Consider the following 20,960-nt stretch of genomic DNA (forward strand, 5'->3'; position numbering starts at 1 on the left):
CAGCATCCTCTCATTTTGTCAAGATAATTTTTTGAGAACCTTCGTGCACAGAAACGTTGCTTTGAGGAATGCCGCCACCACGATATTCGAGCGACTTCTGTACAAAACCATGTCGAACAGCACGTTCGGTAAATCGATACAAAATGTGAGACGTATGAAAAAGTATACCATTGCCTACGACAAAGAAACGACCGTGCTCCGAAAACCTAGTTCCATCAACAGTCAGCATTTCCACATTCTGAGTGACACGTGCATCTTGTACGAGATGCAGAATAAGAGGGTCAAATGCACGCACCCCCTTTACGTGGGCTTTGCCATTCTAGAGATATCCAAAGTCCCAATGTACAGCTTCATCTACGAGTCGCTCTTTTCTCGCTTGACGTGTCCAGTGCAATTGATCTATAGCGATACGGACAGCATAATGTTTTCTCTCACGTGTGAGACCCTGGAGGAGCAGCTGACGAAAATTGAGAGTCCGCTAGATCTGTCCTCCTGTCCTGCTTTTCAACGGCGAGCACGCGAATCAGATGGGGTACCTCAAAGACGATACGGGAGGCGGAGTTATTCAGGAAGTCGTAGCCATCCGAGCCAAAATGTACAGCATTCTCTTGGCTGGTACACACAAACAGATCGCGAGAGCAAAAGGAGCTAAGAAAGACATGGTGAGGAAACATTTATTGCACGAAGTGTACCGAGATTCTCTGTTCAATGAAATGGCAGTCTCTCAGAAGCAGTGCACCATTCAGAGTATAAAGCAAACAATGTACACCTTTTCGAGACTCAAGAAGAGCTTGGTCTCCTACGACGACAAGCGCTATCTCGTGGATGCGATACACTCCTTCCCTTATGAAAGCTACGAATGCCGTAAGCTTTGCTGGTGTTCTGATGAGTATCGCATTACGATAGTACTCCCTTTTTGTGCGGCATCGGAAAACCCGGAAGAGAGCCCGAGAGCGTTGTCGTCAGGCATCGAGTGACCGTGGAACAAAGAGCTACACGCGCATATAATCGAGAATAAAGGTTCTAGTCGAGACATGCTTCTCTCTCTCTCTCTGTTTCTCTCTCTCAGACAGGAGGAGAACGAGTCGTCGTGGCAGTGTGGTAGCGGAATGGGTATATGAAAAGTATGACCATTGCGTCATCACGCTGGTGTAGTGACGCAGTGCGCAGTGACGACGCTACGTACCATGAAGATTCCCCATTTCTTGTGTGGCATGTCTGATCATCTCGTAAGGTTCTGTTAGTGAGATCAGACAAGTCAGGGAGGGTGCAGGCATCTATCGTCCAACTCCTTTGTATGAATTCAATAAAGATGTTTCAGTGAAAGAAAACACAAAGTCTCGTCAAAGTTAATCAGACTGTTTAATGCGTTCCATTTCGATAACCAAACGGTATTTGAATAAATCGGTGACAAAGTTCACGATGTAAACTGCTTGCAAATGTCGCTGCTCCGCATGGCGTGCTTAATATGAGCGATGGCACGAGCGAGAAGGTCCACGATGTCTGCAGCAATGTAGTTGAATTTGGCGTTGGCCAGACTCACAAATTCGCTCATCAGTCAGGGGTCCGTCCGGAACCGTTATGCAGACGTTCTTGTAACGGGCGTAGATCCGACGCACCATCTCCTGCGGCGGCCCCGGCGAGATCTCTCCCATATTGCCAAAGCCTACCATGTCTATCACGTAGAAAAAAGCAGTGATAACAAGTTCGTTGCGGGGACTTTCGCTGCTGAAACATTCTTTCTCCACTTCTTCCCAAGAAGCGTGGGTGCGGGAACAATTTTGTAACGGTGCTGGGTGAACATCTTCACGTATTGATGACGCGAGAGCAGTACGCGCTGCCTTTATACAAATAAATGCGCGCAAAGAAACGAGAGCAAAGCCCAAACGGAGAAGCCACCCGTTGCCGCTAGGAGCGCGCGCAGTGGAAGGAGCAGAGAGCCGAAACCGAAACCACCCGCGGGCAGGCGGCGCAAAGGGCGCTAGGAGCGCGTGCACGCATGCGTAGTTGCCGCGGCGCCGGCACGGCGCCCCAGTTACTCGCTCGCTGGCTGCCGTCGAAAGCAGACGTGCGCTCGGTTGCTCCAGTGTCCCAGCGCCCGCTCAGTTTCTGCCTGGCTGTCGGATGGATTTGCGATGTTTGCGCGTTGTTGTACCGTGCTCCTTCTCTCGCGTGTTTGCCGTACGCGCATGTTTAGACTTGTTTAGTGGTGACCAACGAGTGATTTGCCGAAGTTTGCGCGTTGTTTGACCGCGCTCGTGTTAAGCCTTTTCTCTCATGTTTGCATTACGCGCATGTTTAAACTTGATTAGCGGTGACCCGTAGCGTGTCAAGCCAGGCACCCATAGCTCCACGTCTTCGCGGCTCTAAAAAAAATGTTTGCACGTCATAAACACGTGGTATTGCTCCGTCAGGCATCATAGTTGATACCCATTGGCCGAAAGACATTGCGCGCTCCGCTATTGGTTGGCGAAATTTCAAAAGAGCATTCTTTCGCGAGCTGCCTGTCTGGCGGGCAGTTACGAGAAGAGAAGAGAGAGAAGCTGGCAGCGGCGTTGACGCCGTCTCGCGTCTCGACGATGTCAGTTGACACCACCATATGAACACATTGTTCAAATAGAAGTCGCAGGTTTGTTAGTGTGTCAAAGTGACTCAGCGCGTGTTGTGATGTTTCCCGACACAAGTATCCTACGTACGAAGAGTCTCTCGAGTTCAGAACTGGAATGCGGTGGTGAGTGAGCTGACGCCTGAGGAACACTTGTGAGCGCCGTCGCATTTTCAAATGCAGTCACAAGGGAGACAGGATGCGGTGTCCGTGCCACAAGCATTTCCCGCTTCCTTGAAACCTTCGCACTGCAACCAACGAAAGGAGATGCTCACGTTGTAATTGATGTCAGTTTAATTTGTACAAGCTTTTGCGTGGAGGTCAACGCTTCCTCAGGTAGGACCTGACCCGGGCAGCACAGCGGGTTGGGAAACGATCGCGAGCCCCCCGGGGCTACTGGTTATCCGCGGGTAGAGCACTGCACGGGCCCGGGCCCCCGACCCGGCCCGCGGGCCGGGCTGGGCTTGTTATTAGCTGTGTGCTCCGGGCCGGGCCGAGCCCGGGCCGACAAAATACGCCAGCACCGCGGGCCGGGCCGGGCCGTTAAAATACGCCACCACCGCGGGCCGGGCCGGTCCCGGGCCGACAAATATGTTCCCGAGAGTCAGGCCCGGCCGGGCCACGCAGCTATTTCCACACATTGGAGATGCATTAGTTCATATCATCATGCGCTTGCGTCATTCCTGTGCATATTTTGCAAAGACAAGCAAAGGGTACTGCATTATGCATATGATTCGACGCTCTAGAACATTCTCCAAGCCACTTTACATTGCTCCTCACTCCTCACATATTTCACAATCACTTTGGCAAAGCTTGATGAGAGGGATAGGGACTGGGAGAAGCAGTTTGTCGACAGCATGCTCTATCTCCGCAAAATCTTGACAGTGTAACGATAACGCCCCGTGCGTTCTGGATTTAATTTGGTCTCGTGCGGTTACGGTGTTAAACCGCCATCACTTGTATGTTTGTCTTCTCTCCTTATAAGTTTACTTATAAATTTGTTTGATAATCGCCAGAAACGCGTACGTCGCGGCTGGAAATACTAGGCCGGGATCTACTCGCCGGGTCACCGGGCCGGGCCGGGCCGGGCTCTATTTGCTTAGACGCCGGGCCGGGCCGGGCTCTAGTCACTGGGTCACCGGGCCGGGCCGGGCCGCATAAAAATATGAAGGTCCGGGCCCGGGTCGGGCCGGGCCATTTTTTGATGCGCCCGGGCCGGGTCGGGCCCGGAAAAGTCGGCCCGTGCAGTGCTCTATCCGCGGGTGCCCACTGGATGTCGCGCACCAGCCCGTCCCCGCCTTGTAGCCGACAAAGCTCGCACCCGTCCCCGATGCTTTTCCTACGCATCACCGGCGGCGTTGGGGTTACGCCAAACGCCGACAAAGTTCGCATCCGTCCCCGATGCTTCTCCAACACATCACCGACAGCGTTGGGGTTACGCCGAACTGCGACATCGTCCCAGGGCTCCGCTCGTGCGCTGTGCCGCGCATGCGCAGCGTCACTCCTCCATGCAGGTTTGACGGTTGACCCTCGGCGGTGTGCGTCTGCAACGTATTTGAAAGGTACGTTTGCATTTTCCTATTATCTGTGGCATTATTGTGGAACGAACCTGTATGTGATATTTGTTGCTGTCGAGGCCGTAGGATTCGGGACATGGGGCGAAGGTTCCACGGTCATTTAACGTCACTATGTTGCTTCATTGCGTTGCGAACGCGCTCTCGATGGTACCCTCTCTGTCTATATATATATATATATATATATATAAATAGAACCTGCTGCAATTGCTAATAATGCGAGGTGCTAATGCCACTGCTGATACAGACAGTTCATGCGTGATTCTTGGTCACAGTTATTGGAATTTTGTAGCTTTCGGAACATCTGCGTTCGAGGTGCAATATGGGAACAGCTGCGAGAAATGATAATTAGATCCCTCACTTTTGATCATTCTCTAGGAGCTGCCCGCAATATATTATTGCTACTGGTTGACATAAAGAGGGCAGTGAAATCTCTTGATCAACGACTGCAAGTAATGGAAGGTTTCATCGAAAGAATTTCCCAGGAGAAAGGAATTGCAAAGCCAAACTTTCCCGAACTCCCAATTCAGACAAGCAGTGAGCTACTTGATCTTGAAACGTCACTGTCAGATGAGCAAGCCAAAGTATACCTGGTAAGTTTCCTGCCAAGTAAGTAGTATAATACTCTTGTACAGTCATGATTAGTCTCGTGTAACTTAACTCGTGTATTTCTCTTAATGCTGCATTTGATGAAAAAGCACGATAGCGCTGGGTAATATGTGTGTTAGAAAGAAATCGTGTTGCTATCTTCTGCTAATTGCCTTTTTTAACAGTTCAACTTTTGCAGATTGGAAAGCTCTCTCGTCTGGGCGGAAACTCGCTGACTGAAAGTGCCCGAGTCCTGGTGAAAAATCTTATACAGAGCAGCGTTGCATTTCAATACAGCTTAAGGGGGGCACAACAGAAAAAAAAAGACTTTCCCGCATTGCGAGTCTACTCCTGCATTACTGGTGAGTATCATATCGCATTCAACATGCTTGCTTATTATTGTGGTTCAGGTTATGCAATAGTGTTTCTACTCTATTGTTGTTTCTCATACAGACATCCTTGTGCCTCGATGGTGCTTGCCGAGAATTTTCCCTCTTTGGTTGCTTCTTTATCCATCTGAATGTTTTTGCAACTGATCCCTTGCTTATCCGAACTGTATGCTAACATTGGAGTATGTCACTTCCTTTTCAAACACCTTTATCTCTACTTTTACAACAATGTGGTCAGATACTGTTGCTTACTGTGTTTCCTGTAGAGGTACTACTGAAACGACACAACATCGTGGAAAGGATTGGGAGGTACTTAGCCGGCGCACCTGACTGGGAGGGAGGACGAGAAGCCCGCAAAAGGAAGACACAAGCCAAACCAGCAGCGAATAAACTTTCATCCTGTGATAACTTATAATCAATAAAGTATGTAGAACATGCAGCATGTGTTTTTGTAAGTGATCCCTTGCTTATCAGAACTGGATGCTAAAATTGGAGCATAATATAATAAATATAAGTAAACAACTCAATGACAGTAGGTAGTGCCAGTACCAACGTCCGAAGGGCATCAAATTCGCATCGGGAAGGCATGGTACACGAGTACCGACTGCCAATACTGGCCCGGCCCGATAACGGTGTTGCAAAATCGGCGGCGCGCCAGTACCGTAAGCCACCAGAGCCCCGGTCGAAAGAAACTGTTCCCCGTTGGCGCACCGATATCGGTCCCGTCGGCTGTGCTGCCCGGGGAGGAAGCATGGACCTCCAAGCGAAAGCTTCTACAAATTAAACTTAAACAAATATCTTCAGTGTCGGTTTCTGTATGTTGTTTATGTGATCTACAGGACTTGACTCCCCTCTTCGTATACACTTCAACTACATGTTATGTGTAACCTAGGAATGCTGGTATGTGGGTGGAGTGGATAGTTTGCCACAGTACCACAAAAAGGGACACAAATGGCTGGTAAATCTGCTACAGAATCTTGGCAAGAGGATGAGCACTTGGAATCATCACAGTTTTTAGTACCGTGCAGAGGAAGATAGAGTACAGCACCCTCAAATTTTGTACTACTTTTTCTGAATTACTTGTAATTATGCTGCAGCTACATAGGTAGCAGTTCAAATGCTACTCACAATTGCCAAAGCTTCATGCTAGCACTCAATTCATTTTACAAACTTTAGTTTGTGACGTGATGAATTTTTCGGTGACTTCCATAGGCCCGGTTTCACAAACTCTGGTTAACTGAACCAATATCAAGGGTTGCCAATTCTTGAACTTAACAGACACTTCTCTTTTTTTCCATCGGTGATGTGGTGAATCCTCTCCTCCTCCTTTAGTGAAGCAGATAGTTTAATGACCGTTCATCTTAGTTCAGATGCTGAAAAGGTTGGTGAAACTGGATCATTATGTAGCCTTTGTGTTCTGGTGCTGTGCAATGGTTCTTCGAGGGATTCAAACTACAAAAAAGGTTAGTAATAAAAAAAGTTTTTGGCATACCCACCTACATACATGTCCCGGACAGCACGTAAGAAACTCAACATAATATAAATGTCATCATGACATTGGTAGACAGACTGATACCGAAACAAATCAGAAGGGGAGGGCTTGGTTCCACGAATGGACACTTGTTCACTGCCTCCTCTTGAAATAAAAGTAGGACCGAAAGTCGCGTGCTCTCCCAGAGACCACCGTAATCCCCTCAAGACCGTGCCTTTTTGATGCGAACTCGTGCCCCCTAGCTTTGAGCGTAGCTCAACTGTACCGAATTGGTGGCTGTGTTGAACAGTGCGATCCCAAGTAGCACAGCCAACTGGCCCTCTGTCTGTCCGTCGGCGGGAAACGATCCGACCGAGTCGGCCAGAGGTCGCAACCCGATATTGGTCCTACATGCGTTTTGCAACACGGGGATGTAAAAGGTCCGATATCGGCTGCCGATATTGTTCCCCGACGTCTTTTCGACTCACAGCCGATATCGTGTTTAGGGTGTCCCTGCCCTCCCCCGCATCCCTGCTCTGCGATTATTAGTGCGTCTCTCACGTTTTCTGATGGAGAATGAAACCACAAAACTGTTTCATAGGAACGATTACATATTTATTGCACTTAACCGAAGTGGGAAATGACTAGAAAAAGCCACACACGGCCAGATAAGTAAATGAAAATTTAGCGAATGGATTGTCGTCGTCGGGCCTCTCTTCCTCCATCTCGGTCTCCAGCTCCAGCAAGGTACCGCCCGATCCTGTGTTGCACCTCCAGCTCTGTGACATCCTTGTATTTTGCTTGCAGTGCCTCTGAAACGAATAGTACACTGATTAGGTTTGAAAATAAAAGTTTGGGAAGCGGCCTCACCAACAATGCAGACGTAGACAGTTAGTCCAGAGAAGTCCTTCTTTGACTGCGCCCCTTTAAGGCTGTACTGAAGTGCTAATGAATTGTGAATCAGTTTCTTCATCACTATTCTTACGGTCTCTTGAAGAGTATTTCCGCCCAGACGTGCGATCATTGTAACCCGCAACGTAAGTGATTCACATTACTGGCTTTTTCACACTGAAAAACACTCCACTGAAGCTGTATGCTTAAGTCCTAAATTACATACTTCGCCTTGAAATCGGCCTCTAAAAGCCTTCGGTTGAAAGACTGAAGATCAGTGTCGGTCACTATTGGGAAGTTTGACAGGTCTAGGGCAGAGTAATTTTCTTGCTGAGACAAAGCAGTGCTGATTTCCTCAACTTTCTTTTCGAGGCGCTTCATGGACCGTTTCAAGTCCACTAGCAGTGTAAAAACGGTTCGCTCAAAACCTGTAAATGAGATACGAACCGTCATAGGGTGTTGCTTTTAGCTGCACCAAAATTCAACAAGAGCAAAGAGTGGCCGCAGTAGCACATTCGAGATTTTGCTACATACCCTGCCTTAGTGGTCATTAATAGCGGGGTCCCTTGTGCAGTTGGCTATTAGCAGGGATACTTCCACTATTGATGCTAGTTATTGGACCACTTAATTGCTGTACGCAGTCTGCTTCAAACAAACGCAGCGACGTCGGTACCTCCGACCTGGTTGTTGGTGGCCGCCAAGTAAGGTGATGTTTTAGCAAAGGACTTAGCAAAATCACAACTGCGCTAATGGAACTCGGCGCTTTCCAAATGTCGGAACAGCTAGAAATACACCCTACATACATGATGCAAAACGGGGAGGTTACTGCATGGAACAATTAAACACGTCGAGAGACAGTTATTCGAAAGACAGGGCGCTGTTATTCTTACGCTGTTATTCAGACAGTTATTCTTTCGGAACATTAACGGTTACGTGTGTGTGTGGGGGGGGGGGGGGTACGAAACAGAAACAGGGCATCTTGACGCACTGCACCTCCTCACATCAATCCTCCCTAGAAGTTTGGCTGACACTGCCTGATGGGAGTGGATTTGCTGCGATGAACCAACTCAACCCATTTCTGTCGCGTTCATGTAACCGCGGCTACAGTGTTTTAAATTTGCACACGATAAACCATCCATCACATCTCAAGCACTCTCATGCCTACCTGTACTCTTCCTTGCATCCCTGACCTGACCGGTGACCTGACCATCCATGACCGGTGTCATGGGCTGACCTTGGCGAGAACCTGCAGATTAGATTCGAAACGAATTGTCCATTTTACATTATAGAATAGTATATTTTGATTAAGAAACAGGGATAGCTTACAATTACTGGACTGGGGGAACGTCTCAACGTCATCGTGTGTCGAATGCTCTGGTGGTCTTAAACCTTTCAAGGAAAGGATATATAAGTATTGAGAAGTGTAATCATGTAACGTACCCAAATCAATGTAATGCCCAGTTGTGTTTCCTTGTCGTGGGTAGTCATCATGTGGGACGGGCCTGTAGTCTAACAAAGGGAAACAGGTTGGAATTTGTAATTCAGTGCAAGGCATGTTAGCGCAGCGTACCAGGGTGGAGGTCCTGTATGAATGGTTCATCTTGGTACCGGAAATGATCTGTGTCCTCACACAAGTTTTGAGCAAATGCTGTAAATGGAATGGCCCAGTACAGTTAAAGTTGGGGTGTGCAAAGCCCTGCACTTTAGAAAACAAATTAAACACCACACAAACATGTCTGCCTTATACAGGGTGCCTTTTTTTAGGCGACACAGATTTTTCATTAATAGACATGCTGTTTTCACTTCTGTCATCTCTCTGGGCGGCGGACGTCCTTGGCCAAATATTGCTCGACCATCAAATGACTAATTACCTAAAAGTCGTTAATTAACTTTTTAATTATAAGAGGTACGAAGTTGTCCCAATCAGAACATCTGTTCCTTTCGGTGACCTGATATCGCAGCCGTTTTCAGAACAATAATCCGTTCGGTAGATCGTTTGCAAAAAAATCGTGAAGGAACACCATTTTTTTTCTTTATTCTGTTCAGTGCACATCTTCGGACACCCGTCTTTCCTTCACCCCCAATGTGAGAGGGGGAAAGCGCACACTGTCGCTTCTTGCGTCCTGGAAAAAGATTAACAGGAAATGCAGCCCAAGATAAAAGCAGTTTCGATAGCGTCGCCCGATACATGTGTTTTGTTTTCTTAAAGCTCATCTTCGACGCATGGGGCTCCTTCACCATCTCACAAGACGCGTCTCGGAAGATGCGCAATGAAGAAAATAAATGAAAAATGGTGTTCCTTCATGAATAGTTTGCGGACGATATCTGCCGAACAAATTTTTGTTCTGAAAACGGCTACGATATCAGGTCACCGAAAGGAACAGATGTTCTCATTTGGACAACTCCATAGCTTTCATAATTGAAAGGTTAATTAACGATATTTAGGTAATTAGTGATTTGACGGTTGAGTAATATATGGCCAAGAACGTCCGCCGGCCCAGAGATGATATAGAAGTGAAAACAGCAGGTCTATAACCATTAGTTTTTTTAATTAAAAATCGGTATCACCTAAAAAAAGACACCCTGTATATGCACAATGAAAACCTCCCTGTTACAAAAAAGATGACGACACCTCTGAGTACATGAAAATTGGATGGAAATAGACATACTGGCGCCAATTTCAAGTGGCAGACTTCAAGTGATGGCAGGCTGAGGCTCGTGCGCTGAAAGCCCGTGGGTGGCTGTGTATGACATACAGAATATTACACACAAGGCAAGAATATTTTTCTTAATGTAATGCAATTTGCTTACACAAGAGCTGTGGAACAAGACATGGAAGTACATATATTTCATATAGAAGCAACAAAGGGTAAGCAGGCGTACCGCTGTCGACCTGGCAAGCAGAAGACACTGTCTGTTTCAGAGAATATGATGGCTCAGTAGTCACATCCCGCCAAAAACCTGAAAAGAGAAGGGTACCAGAACACTTAATCAAAAAAGATAGAGAACTGCAAGGAACACAAAAAGAAACACGTACGTTTCTTCACTGGGTATACAGGGTCGTCACTGTCGTGCCCGCTCAGGTTTCGTCTTTTGCGTGAAACAGCTGAAGTGGAATTTGTTAACACGAACACCGTCACAGCTGGTCGTGCACGACTCACCCTGTGCGACAGAGGACAATGGGCCCGGGACGTTGTCTAATGAAGGAATGCAAACGAGTCCTTACTACAACCAGCTTATAAGATACACAGTTCGGCCAGGTACAAGACCAGAGAAGCAACAATGTGAAATGTACACATACAGTTATGCAGTTCACGCAGGGGAGCTTTTCCCTGGACTGTAGGTTGTCGTGTGTAGGTACAAGGTCTTTGCCTGAAGTCTGAGAAAAAGAAGCGTCATCAGCATGAAAAGAAGTCCAAAAAGCAAACATATGAGCTTCCATAACAGAACAAAGGGGTCCACTGCTCTTACTAGTGTTACTAAGAGAAACATGCAAAAAACTGAAACGATCACTGTACTCGAAGTGGCTGCGCCATCTTGTGAGGGAAGCGGAGTCCTACTAGGAGGAATTGGTACGCTGGAAGGCACTATTATGCGAATAAAGACAGCCGCAAGCAAATTAAAAAGAGAACGAAAAAAAGCAGCTATTTAGCCAAATGCTCAGCTATACCCATGTCGTCAAGTGGTGTCAACTGACGCAATTGCAGAGGTGGCTCTGGCAAAACGATGTCCTCGTGAGCACTGCTTTGCGTTGCAGCTTGACGATCAGGCAATTCAGTGCTATAAGCAAATGACAATTAGGGACGTAGGCAGCAGGTCTGAAAGCAAATTATTTACCAAGGTTGCGCATCACTAGCCTCTAGCGGCCTTGAATAGCTGGTTTCACTGTCCGATTGAGATTCCACAGAGGATGTGTACAATGATTTTTCCATTGTCTTCAACGCTGCTGCGTAGGAAGCTGGGAAATTAAATTTTATTTCATCATCAAGCGCAGTCCTTTCAATGCATTGTTGAAGTAGCGGCAGCTGCTACTCAGTGTGTGACCAGCCTTTTCCATTCTAAATGTAATGATGAAGAGGTAGAAAAGGGAAAATGAGAAGAAACTCACTGGAGCGTCCAATGACACGAACTGCAAAACTTTTCCATCGGCCTGGTTGTCTGTATCTTTGGATCATATCATCCCGCTTCTGGTCGGGCATGGTTGTTGGCCACTTACATTCACTTTCATTTTCATTTAACCATGGCTTTGGCACAGCGCTTATCTTCTCCTCGCCGAGGAATTCCACAATAACCCACAGTTTATAACCACATTCCATTTTTTAGACAGTGAATGGTCCACTGTGAAAAAACAAAAAAAAACACGCCAAACTGTTATTGAAATAACACCTTCAAAAGCACAGATGGTTCAAAAGATGGCACAAGTTCAAAGAAACTGTTGCACGTAGAGGCACACTCATCAGGCATGGTCATAGCAAAGTGTTCCAAAAGTGACTAACTTCGAGGGAAGGTGCAAGATATAACGCCACAGAGGAGCTCTCTCAAGTACTGAATTTTCTGGCTCTTCTTTTTGGCTTCTTAAATAGTGCAGTGATGTGTAGTTTGCCATATTAAAACTTTAATGGTGTATTATGGGGGTCACAGAGTGTCCAGTGCCATAAGGAATCCTAACACACTTAGCAGAAAAAAGTCTATGTGGCCAAGTATGCAAGATGTCTTCCAGCTGCCCTGTCTTATAGATCTGTAGACGTGATGACGGCAGAGGGTGCAAATAGAGGTGCGACAGTCCTGTGTGCTTGTAGCCCGAGAACGTGGTTCCACTAATCTGGCGCACTGTGACAACACTGCCATCACTCAGAATGCAACAGCAGTCGGCATGCGAGCTGGTTATGAGAGATGAAACGCCTCGCGTGTCGTTCGAATACGGTACAACAGACTGTAGTTCCGAAAGTCGTCGGCTTACTTGCTGCAGTGGCATGTTAGGGGTTCTTATCAGCTTCTTCATTCTACCCAGGTAGCTCTCAAACCTGAAGGCTGAAAATGCATCCAGAGGGCCATGAACCTTGCACTCCGCAGCCAGATGGCACAATCCATGAACGTTATAGACAAGGTTGAGCTTTCCATAAATTGCTGCAAATTCTTGAACGAAAAATGTCAGCAACTCTGACGCATAGTCATTGAACTCTAGGTACAATTGTGGAGAGCACAGTATGGAAATAGCCACGTGCAGAAGTAGGAAATGTTGGTACATCCGTGTAGGCAGCACACGTTTAAGCACTGTAGGGCCAACGTACAGCAGGAAAGAACGGTACTCGGAGGCTTTCCAATGTTCAAGTTCATCTGTTGTGCGTGGCTGCCTTTGGAACTCGACAGGCAATGAGCACTCTTCCAAGTACTGATTTAAGAGCTGCTTTTGCTGTGCACTAATACGAAGCGGAAGCTTGCCAGTGATCCATATGTGTAGCAATCGCCGCATGACACCTAAACACACCAAGTGCATGTAATCTATCGGGAACGACAGAACCATGTCTATGTGCAAGGCAGAAAAGGGCGAAACTGCGTGATGGTGGTTCTGGTCCTGCATTGCACGAAACGTTTCGTCGGTACGGAGGTTAAAATTAGAGCAATCTGGAAAAATCACACGATTGTCCACAAAAGCACCTTTTTGAGTGCAACGGTCACAGGAGCTGTAACCAGCATGGCCCTTCGTGCATTTAACAAAAGATCGAGCTGGGACATCACAAATTACAGCTTTCAAGACAACTCTGTAATGTCTTCCTTTGACAGATAGTCCACTTGACTCCAAGCATTTCATTTCGTCAACAAAGTCTTTCAAGAAAATATCGAGATCAGGTGGTTTTCCTGGGCCGTAGTAGATGCTCACAGGGAAGGGAGTGGTATTGATGGCATTAGCCACTGAGCAGGTGATCGGCCAAAAACTATAGGGAGAGCTCCTATAAACAGGAATACCATCGATACTGATCTGCAAAAGGACTGTGTCTCCGGTCGGTACCTCAGTTGTGCTTAGCACTTTCCCTAAACCTTTGACCAGCCCAAAATGCACATAGCCATCTTTCACACAGGAAGATCGAGCAGTGCCAAGGATTGTTCGTGCGTCCTTCGGTATATCATGACCAAGATCCCGAAGCACCTTCGCAATGTCATTCACAGCCACGTGAGTCAAGTTGTGACGGACAGCAAGACTGGCAACTCGCTGTGTAATATCTACGGCAGAACCGTCGCCTACACAGTCTTCCGTTGACCCAACACTTGTGTCTTGATCACCATCACTAGAACACTGCAGCAGAACGCACTGTTCTTCATGTTGGCTGTTAAGCCCGTGTGCACCTACGCTGTCCTCCTCTTGACCTGTTGCACAGGTGCTAGGGTCATGCTCATTTAATGTGTGACTGACAACATGACCCACGTCAGCTTGTGCTTCAGAAGAGCTGCTCTGGATATCTTGAGCACTGTCATTACATGCGCAGTCTGGGGAAAGTGGTGCTTCGGCATCTGCATCTGCTATGCTCACCATTAGAGCGTCGACTTCTTTGCGAACAGCACGGTAGTGCTGCCACCGAGACATGCTGAAGTGGATGATATCACTTAACGTTACGAACTGTACGAGTTTAACACCACCACTTTAACCATCTAACACCTTGTACAATTTAACCAACACTTTAATACCACCAGTTTTTGGACAAACTATTACTGAAGTGTGACGTAAAAAAAATGCGAACGAAACTAGGGAAGTATTTCAATGCACGTAGCCTACCTTCAGATTAGCTGATCAGCGGCGCTTATGCCAGTATCATTGGAAATACATCGACGCTGAGCGTTTGGTGTTAGTCACTTTTCGAAACAAAACGCGTCCCCCCGCGAACGCAGATGTACCTCAATCACCGTTACAACCCATTCATTGACTTTCAGTACTCATAGTTACACGAAAAAGCGAAGTCTTATATGCATAACACCCCTACCACATCATTCGACAACCAGAATGAAAAAGAGTGAAACATAACGGATGGTGTACTCCTAAGCTGGCAGTTGTGTCAAAATCGAAAGCACAAGGTGGGATCCGAAGTCACCACCACGATCGAAATCAAGTCGTTACTGTTCATGCAATGATGTGCACTTGCGTCTCTTAATCTTACTATCACTTTAGCAGAGTGAAACAGTACGTACCTTAGCGTATTTGCTCAAAAACTTTCAAATGGTTCTCGCAGCAGAAAAACGTCCATTCCAGGCTTGCCAAGTCGAAAGGAGTGCGACGGAGCTCCTAGACTGAAGCCACGACTCAGCCGAAACCGAAACTTGTCTTGCTCAGCTCATAAACACGAAAAGTATTTCAAGTTTCACGAAAGGACGGGGTTATTGAAACGTAATTAGGTACATTTGTAGACACTTTGTAATTGAAGGCTATGTATAAATCGACGATGACGAGACTTAAAAATCGGCACGACCGAAGACGATACTGGAAATGCATGTGAAACAATTGGCTCGCTCACGTTTTGCTCATCGTAAAACCAAACGCTCCAAATGAAGGCATTGTGTCCTCTAGCTGACATAATAATATGATAGCACTACATTTGACATGCTGAGCAATTATTCTGTAGCAGTTATCGCAAACCCCAAGGTGACTTACGACGCTGTGTCAGAGGAGGCACAGTAAGCGGGTTTCGCCGCCGCGACAATAGTGTCGCCGCTGGCATTTCCCGCCAAATTCCGGCCATTTACTTTCCATTGGCTCCGGTCCAACACGTGACCTTTCTCGATCATGATTGGCTGAGGCTCATTTAACCGGTGGATTCGCCCGCGTTCGTTTCTCCGAGGCGCCGACCCGTCTGACCGTTGTGTAGCTGGCGTCTACGTATGTGAGCAGACGGTGATTTCGTTTCGTGGATTTCGAAGACGTTCGTGCCATGGACGAACGTCTGAATGGAAGGTAAGCAGACAAACGTATGATGCATGTCAGTGATCAGACTTTTAATACTGTCGCCTAACTGTGTGCATGGAGGTACGCCTTGTCCCGTATTACATCACTTTCTGCCGGTTATCAGTCATGATGATCTGGTTGATGATTCTGCGTGGCGTTACTTGTTGCGTTTTGTTCCCCTATTTGAATGTGTCTGATGTTTAATACACTGGTGTGCATGAAAAGGAAAACATCGTGCATCGCGTACGCAGGGCTCCTCGAATTTTGTCATTAGTCGATATTAGGCGCGTATCGATAGCATGTCTTACAGAGCGTATTCACGCAATGAACGTTGCCTGTGCTCGGGTTTACCATATCGTTAACAGGTTCCTTTTTTTTTTTTTTGCATTCAGGCACCGACAGCTGTTCGTGGCCCTGCGATCCGCGAGCATTGGCCCCTGTCACCAGAAAATTCGACAGTTGTGCTGGGATGAAGCGGATGGCTTCTGCGACTCATCACGTGCTATATATGTGTATAATAATATCTACTTCCTCCAAACCGAATAGGTTCCCTTAAGGATTGTATAATATGATAGTCACGCCTTCTGTTGCTCGGCACTATTTATTCTTTATTTATTCTGCAGTATTCTGTAATAATCGTGTAGATTTACTTGCATTCAAATGTTGCTTCTTGTTTATATGTTTACCGTGTCAATAAATTTGTATATGTGAATTCCTTCGTCTTCTGGATTTTCATTTTCTGCTTCCCGATGATATTAGCAGATGGCCTGGCGAAGCGCTCGGAACAGGCGGGGGGGGGGAGATAATTCGAGTGAGAGGGTGTGGAGAGGGCACGCAGCGTACATGCGCAGTTCAATCAGCCAGCGCGCGCTTTTTGGCGCCGTTTTCTGGCTACTTTGTCGTGATTCGTTACTGATGATCACGTGGTCAAGGGGGGCGGTGGTTTTCGTGGCGTAACTGTGGAAGCTACAGCTGCACTCCACTGGCTGTGTGGTGCTGCAGTTGCGCTTCAAGATGGCGTCGCTTTCGTCGGGTCTTGATTCCTTGCTTCGACCCTTCGACCACGTCGTCAGGATTACAAGAAAGTTAAGTGCCCACAGTGCTTAAAATTCTTCCAAAAATTATTGCTGTTACCATGTTTTGAAGCATATACGATATTCAGGACAGGAATGCCGTTGTCTTTTAAAACTTTGGAAACCACGCAGAGATATTTTCCGAATGGGACCTTGTAACACATTTACGAGGTTCAGTTCACATCCTGAAGTTCGGTTCGATGGTCCAGTATAGGTTGAATCGGAAACTGTGTTTGCCCCGTCAAAATAGCAATTATGACGCCAGATAACGGCTGTATGATTACGTTTAAGGAACTGCGAAGCCTGCTGAAAAGGAAAGTGTGGATGTTGAACGGGTTTCATCAAATATCTGCATGGCATTTGAACGGCGAGGACGTCTGAGCCTACGTTGAAGCCATAGGAAGATGTGGAGGTGAGAACACGAGTGCTTGTCAAAATATTTTTCATAACAGACACTCAAACTAATCGTTGTTTTTGTCACCACTGGCCACCTAATTTCCACAGCCTCGTGAGACGACGTTGTGTCACTTCTAGTCTATTGTACTTGTCGTTGTAGACTGGCGTAACATATTGTGTGGTTATAAAGTATATGTTTACAAATAAAATCGCTGCTGAAGAATATTATTGACAACTCATCAACATGCTATGGTTCCCCTTGAACACAAAAATGAGGTTGACAGGGAAATCAGCAAACATATAACCCTCCCAGAGGTCGATTTCTGGGGGCATTGCTTCCTCACAGCGAGGACAAAATTCCTATAGCGTAGAAAACGTTTAGTTGTGCTTCCAGGGGTGGGCTAGATTGAGCCATGGACAAGCAGTTTTGACATACTGAGGCAGCACTAGTCCAGCTGATTTAGAGATGCCGTATGGGCTTTTCTGAAAGGTCTGTGGCGCAGGCAGTCGAGAAGCATGTGCTCTAGATCCTTGACATAACCACAGTGATATCTTGGAGAGTCAACTTGACGCAAACAGTGACGGCACTGTGCTGCAAATTCCACATTGAGTCATAACTGATGAGTTAATGCAAGGTCTTGGCATGAGGTCTTTCGTGGCAGCCAGAAAGCTAGCACTGCATCAACCCATGCAAGCATAGGTGTCGATGGTGCTGGACAAGGTTTGTTGATACGATGAAAATGGAAGGAAATATATCGAAACTAATCAAGAGAGACACCTAAGGAAATACCAACACTGGAAGGTTGGAGGTAACTTGTATGGCAATTTCAGCATCCTCAATCTGACGAGCATAAACACAAAAACAAACTCTAAAGTTATGTTGCACTGCCTGCTCGGACAACTAACTGTAGTACCAGTGACAATTGAGGGTGTAGAGCCACAGTTGTATTTTGGTTCTCAAGGTGTTGATGTATGATAGACAGATGACATACACTGTTTTTGTTGTTTTACCTATCTTCTAAGGTGGATGTTCTTGACGAAGGTCTATATTCTAGGAGAGCTGTACGGATACCAAAACGATGACACCCATCAACTGAGCTTCCACTAAAGAAGAAATATGTACCAGCCACACTGCCATTGACTGTCATTTGCTGCAGGGCTTCCTGCAGCAACCTGAGGTTGCAGATATGACGAAAAATAAAATGTGTTAGGTGCAGGAAGGCAAGCCATACGAAGAATCTGCAAGTGTGTGGCACGAATGCTACGCTTTTCTGTGTCATCTACAACTGTTCTTTGAAATCTTTGTAAATTGTACCATGAATAAACTATGTGGTGTTGTGAATCACGATGTAGGTGACATGTATTTATTGATGTTCTAACGATTCCGTCAATGCTTAGCGTGCTGGACTCCTCTTGGAACTGGGCTGGATGGACTGGACAACACTCAGCACTGTTCGCAATACTTTTTGCGCGATGAGATTCTTGTACAAGTTTTTCTCTTATGTGTTCCTTTTTCTCTTTTCTTTTTTTGATGCGTCACTCAAGCAACTTTATTGCAAAGGCGAAAGTTTCTATACGCCAAACAGAATATGGTAAGCGACTGGGCGCGTTCCTCTTAAAAAAAGGATCATGGAACAGGCAGCTGGATGAGGAATAGGTCATGTATGTCATTTCGTGTATCCTGCGACCTTGATCTGCGCTTTGAATATAAACTGAAACGTGAACACATGCATGGAAGAGGAGTGCTATTATGTTGAACGAGTGGAATGTCTGCCTAGTCTGGAGGCATGTTGGGGGCACACAGGAAGGAAAGGGTTTATATAGACCATCAACATGTATGATGTGTGCTATGCTATGCTATGATGTGTGGAGTCCCACTCCTAATTGTTTCAGAAGTCGTAAAATTTAAGAAATATCACAGGGAAACTGTCACGTGATCCCGGTCGGCGTTATGTCGTAACTAAGTCGGGCAATGATTCTATCTTTCAAGCGTAACTACAGTCGCATGGTCACATGACCATCTGTCGGCACTCGGTCGGTGGTAAGTCGGAGCGCGATCCTATCTTTCCCTCCTCTCATTTCCTCCTCGCACGCGAGATCGGGAACCGGTTGGGCGATATCGGGCAACAGAAAGCCGACTGTGCCGTGCCGTTCCCGTACCTCGCCCGACGCGCTGTGCTACCCGGGTACTTTGTTGACACGTTTCGAGTGTACCGTTGGTACATTACTAGTGGACTTCAAAAACTCCACAGAGTGCCTCGAAAAGAAAGTTGAAGAATTCAGCATGGCTTGGGTCAGCAAGGAAATAACTCAGCTCTTTAGACAGGCGAAACTTCCCAATAGCGATCGACACTGAACTACAAGCCTTCAACCGAACGCTCTTAGAGGCAGATTAAAAGGAGAAGTTAGTCAATTGGAACCATACACGTAGTTACAGCGCAGTATTTTTGAATGAAAAAGCCAGTGATGTGAAGCACTCATGTTGCAGGTTACAGTGATCACACGTTTGGACCGAAATATTGTTCAAGACACCGTAAGAATAGTGCCGAAAAGGCTGTTCAGAATTCACTGGCACTCCAGTACAACCTTAAAGGGGTCTCAGTCACAGGATTTTTCCGCACTAACTGTCTGCTCCTGCATTGTTGGTGAGGTTACATGCCAAATTTTTAGTTTCAAAACTAACAGTGTATACTTAGAGGCAGTCCTAAACAAGGATGCACAAAATACAAGGATGTCACAGAGCTGGCGGTGCATCACAGATTCGGCCGGTACCTTGCTGAAGCTCGAGATCGAGACGGAGGAAGAGAGGCCCGACAACGGCAGTCCATTCGCTTGATTGGTATTGACATTTTTCTTGTCACCTTCTTAGTCATGTTAAGCTCAATGTAAACACAAGAAAAAAGCCTGCTGACACTGTCCTAGTTATGCATAACAGCATTTGCATTACGGTATTATAATATATTAATGTCAAGGTTTCCGCAGTTTAACCACAAAATGTTTTGACGACGACTTAGTTCTTGTCTGCTTTTTATGGAACATGTTGTAGTGTACAGTATGTCATATTTTTTATTTCTTTAAAATGTTTGTTCAGATGAATAGAAAAAAAATGTAACCTTACCTGTTGACGGCACTGGCTGCCAAGAACGCCGTTTAATGTCTAACAAATATGTCGTTCGTTCCCATAGAACAGTTTTATGGTCCTTCAATCTCGGCCGGAATACGTCAGAAGCGTACTAGTAACCGCAGAGCAAGTTTGTGAGGGAGGGCGGGGACGCCGCGTGCATGATATCGGCTATGCCTCGGGAAGGGGCTGAGGAACGATACTGACAGCCGACATCGGACATTTTGCATCCCAATGTTGCAAACCGAATGTAGGACCACCAATATCGTCCCCAGAGCACTGGCCGACCCTGTCGGATCGCTCACCCACGGCGGACCAAAAGGGGGCCAGCGGGCTGTGCTCCTTGGACAGCCATTATTTAAAGAACCCGTGTTTCTTTAAAATCCTATAATGGGCGCATGCAGTGAGATATCCATTGCCAACTTTTGCTAAGCAGATGATCCGAAACGTCAGTGTTCATTCCACGTCGGAAGGTCACGTGCTTTGGAGCGTTGAAGCTGTTTGGAGTAGCCGCTGACCTGCCGGGTCATACCACGTCTGCTCCAGATTGTCAAAGAATCGTGAGGCCGACTTGGCGAATTTCGGAGATCACCTGGGAAACTTAAATTGCTGAGCGGTCATGGCAAAATCTCCCCCGAGATAATATAGCGTTCACTCCATATTGTTGAGGTAAGTAGAGTTTCTAATACCTCTTTTTTCACGTTAGGGAAAACACCCTTAACTCACCAATATAAACTCACCAATCATAATCATAAAGCACAGTTGTTGCTGCTACTGGAATGAACGGTAAGGTGTCCCGAAGCCATGGCTTACGGATATACAAACTTCTACCTGAGTCAAGTATTGATACATCGTCCAGTCTGCCCTATACAGGGTGTCCCAGAAAACGTGTCATTGAATTATAATTAAAAAAACTACG

General features: G+C 46.5%; 1 protein-coding gene and 2 long non-coding RNA genes across 3 annotated transcripts; 1 reads left to right on the forward strand and 2 right to left on the reverse strand.

Moving 5' to 3' along the window:
- Positions 1-4,608: 4,608 nt before the first annotated feature.
- LOC135375531 (uncharacterized) lies at positions 4,609-5,523 on the forward strand. The gene is made up of 3 exons (XR_010417268.1): positions 4,609-4,772; positions 4,967-5,129; positions 5,423-5,523. It is a non-coding gene; the product is annotated as an uncharacterized LOC135375531 (long non-coding RNA).
- Positions 5,524-10,187: 4,664 nt separating this feature from the next.
- Positions 10,188-10,699, reverse strand: LOC135375514 (uncharacterized). The gene is made up of 4 exons (XR_010417263.1): positions 10,680-10,699; positions 10,556-10,624; positions 10,402-10,479; positions 10,188-10,259 (listed from the first exon to the last, which is right to left on the reverse strand). It is a non-coding gene; the product is annotated as an uncharacterized LOC135375514 (long non-coding RNA).
- Positions 10,700-10,754: 55 nt separating this feature from the next.
- LOC135375523 (uncharacterized) lies at positions 10,755-11,850 on the reverse strand. The gene is made up of 5 exons (XM_064608208.1): positions 11,627-11,850; positions 11,356-11,476; positions 11,189-11,298; positions 11,037-11,105; positions 10,755-10,897 (listed from the first exon to the last, which is right to left on the reverse strand). Exons 1-5 carry the CDS (start codon positions 11,832-11,834, stop codon positions 10,755-10,757), a joined length of 651 nt encoding a protein of 216 aa, XP_064464278.1. The 5' UTR covers positions 11,835-11,850.
- Positions 11,851-20,960: the final 9,110 nt, after the last annotated feature.

The sequence above is a fragment of the Ornithodoros turicata genome, unplaced genomic scaffold (assembly GCF_037126465.1).
Source record: "Ornithodoros turicata isolate Travis unplaced genomic scaffold, ASM3712646v1 ctg00000885.1, whole genome shotgun sequence".
Classification (NCBI taxonomy): domain Eukaryota; kingdom Metazoa; phylum Arthropoda; class Arachnida; order Ixodida; family Argasidae; genus Ornithodoros; species Ornithodoros turicata.

Excerpts from the sequence above, each read along its gene's own strand:
- LOC135375523 (XM_064608208.1), bottom strand. The coding sequence starts at position 11,834 with ATGGAATGTGGTTATAAACTGTGGGTTATTGTGGAATTCCTCGGCGAG. Across the intron at positions 11,477-11,626 it reads TCGTGTCATTGGACGCTCCA|CTTCCTACGCAGCAGCGTTG; the intron begins GTGAGTTTCTTC and ends TTAATTTCCCAG. Across the intron at positions 11,299-11,355 it reads GCTAGTGATGCGCAACCTTG|CACTGAATTGCCTGATCGTC; the intron begins GTAAATAATTTG and ends ATTTGCTTATAG.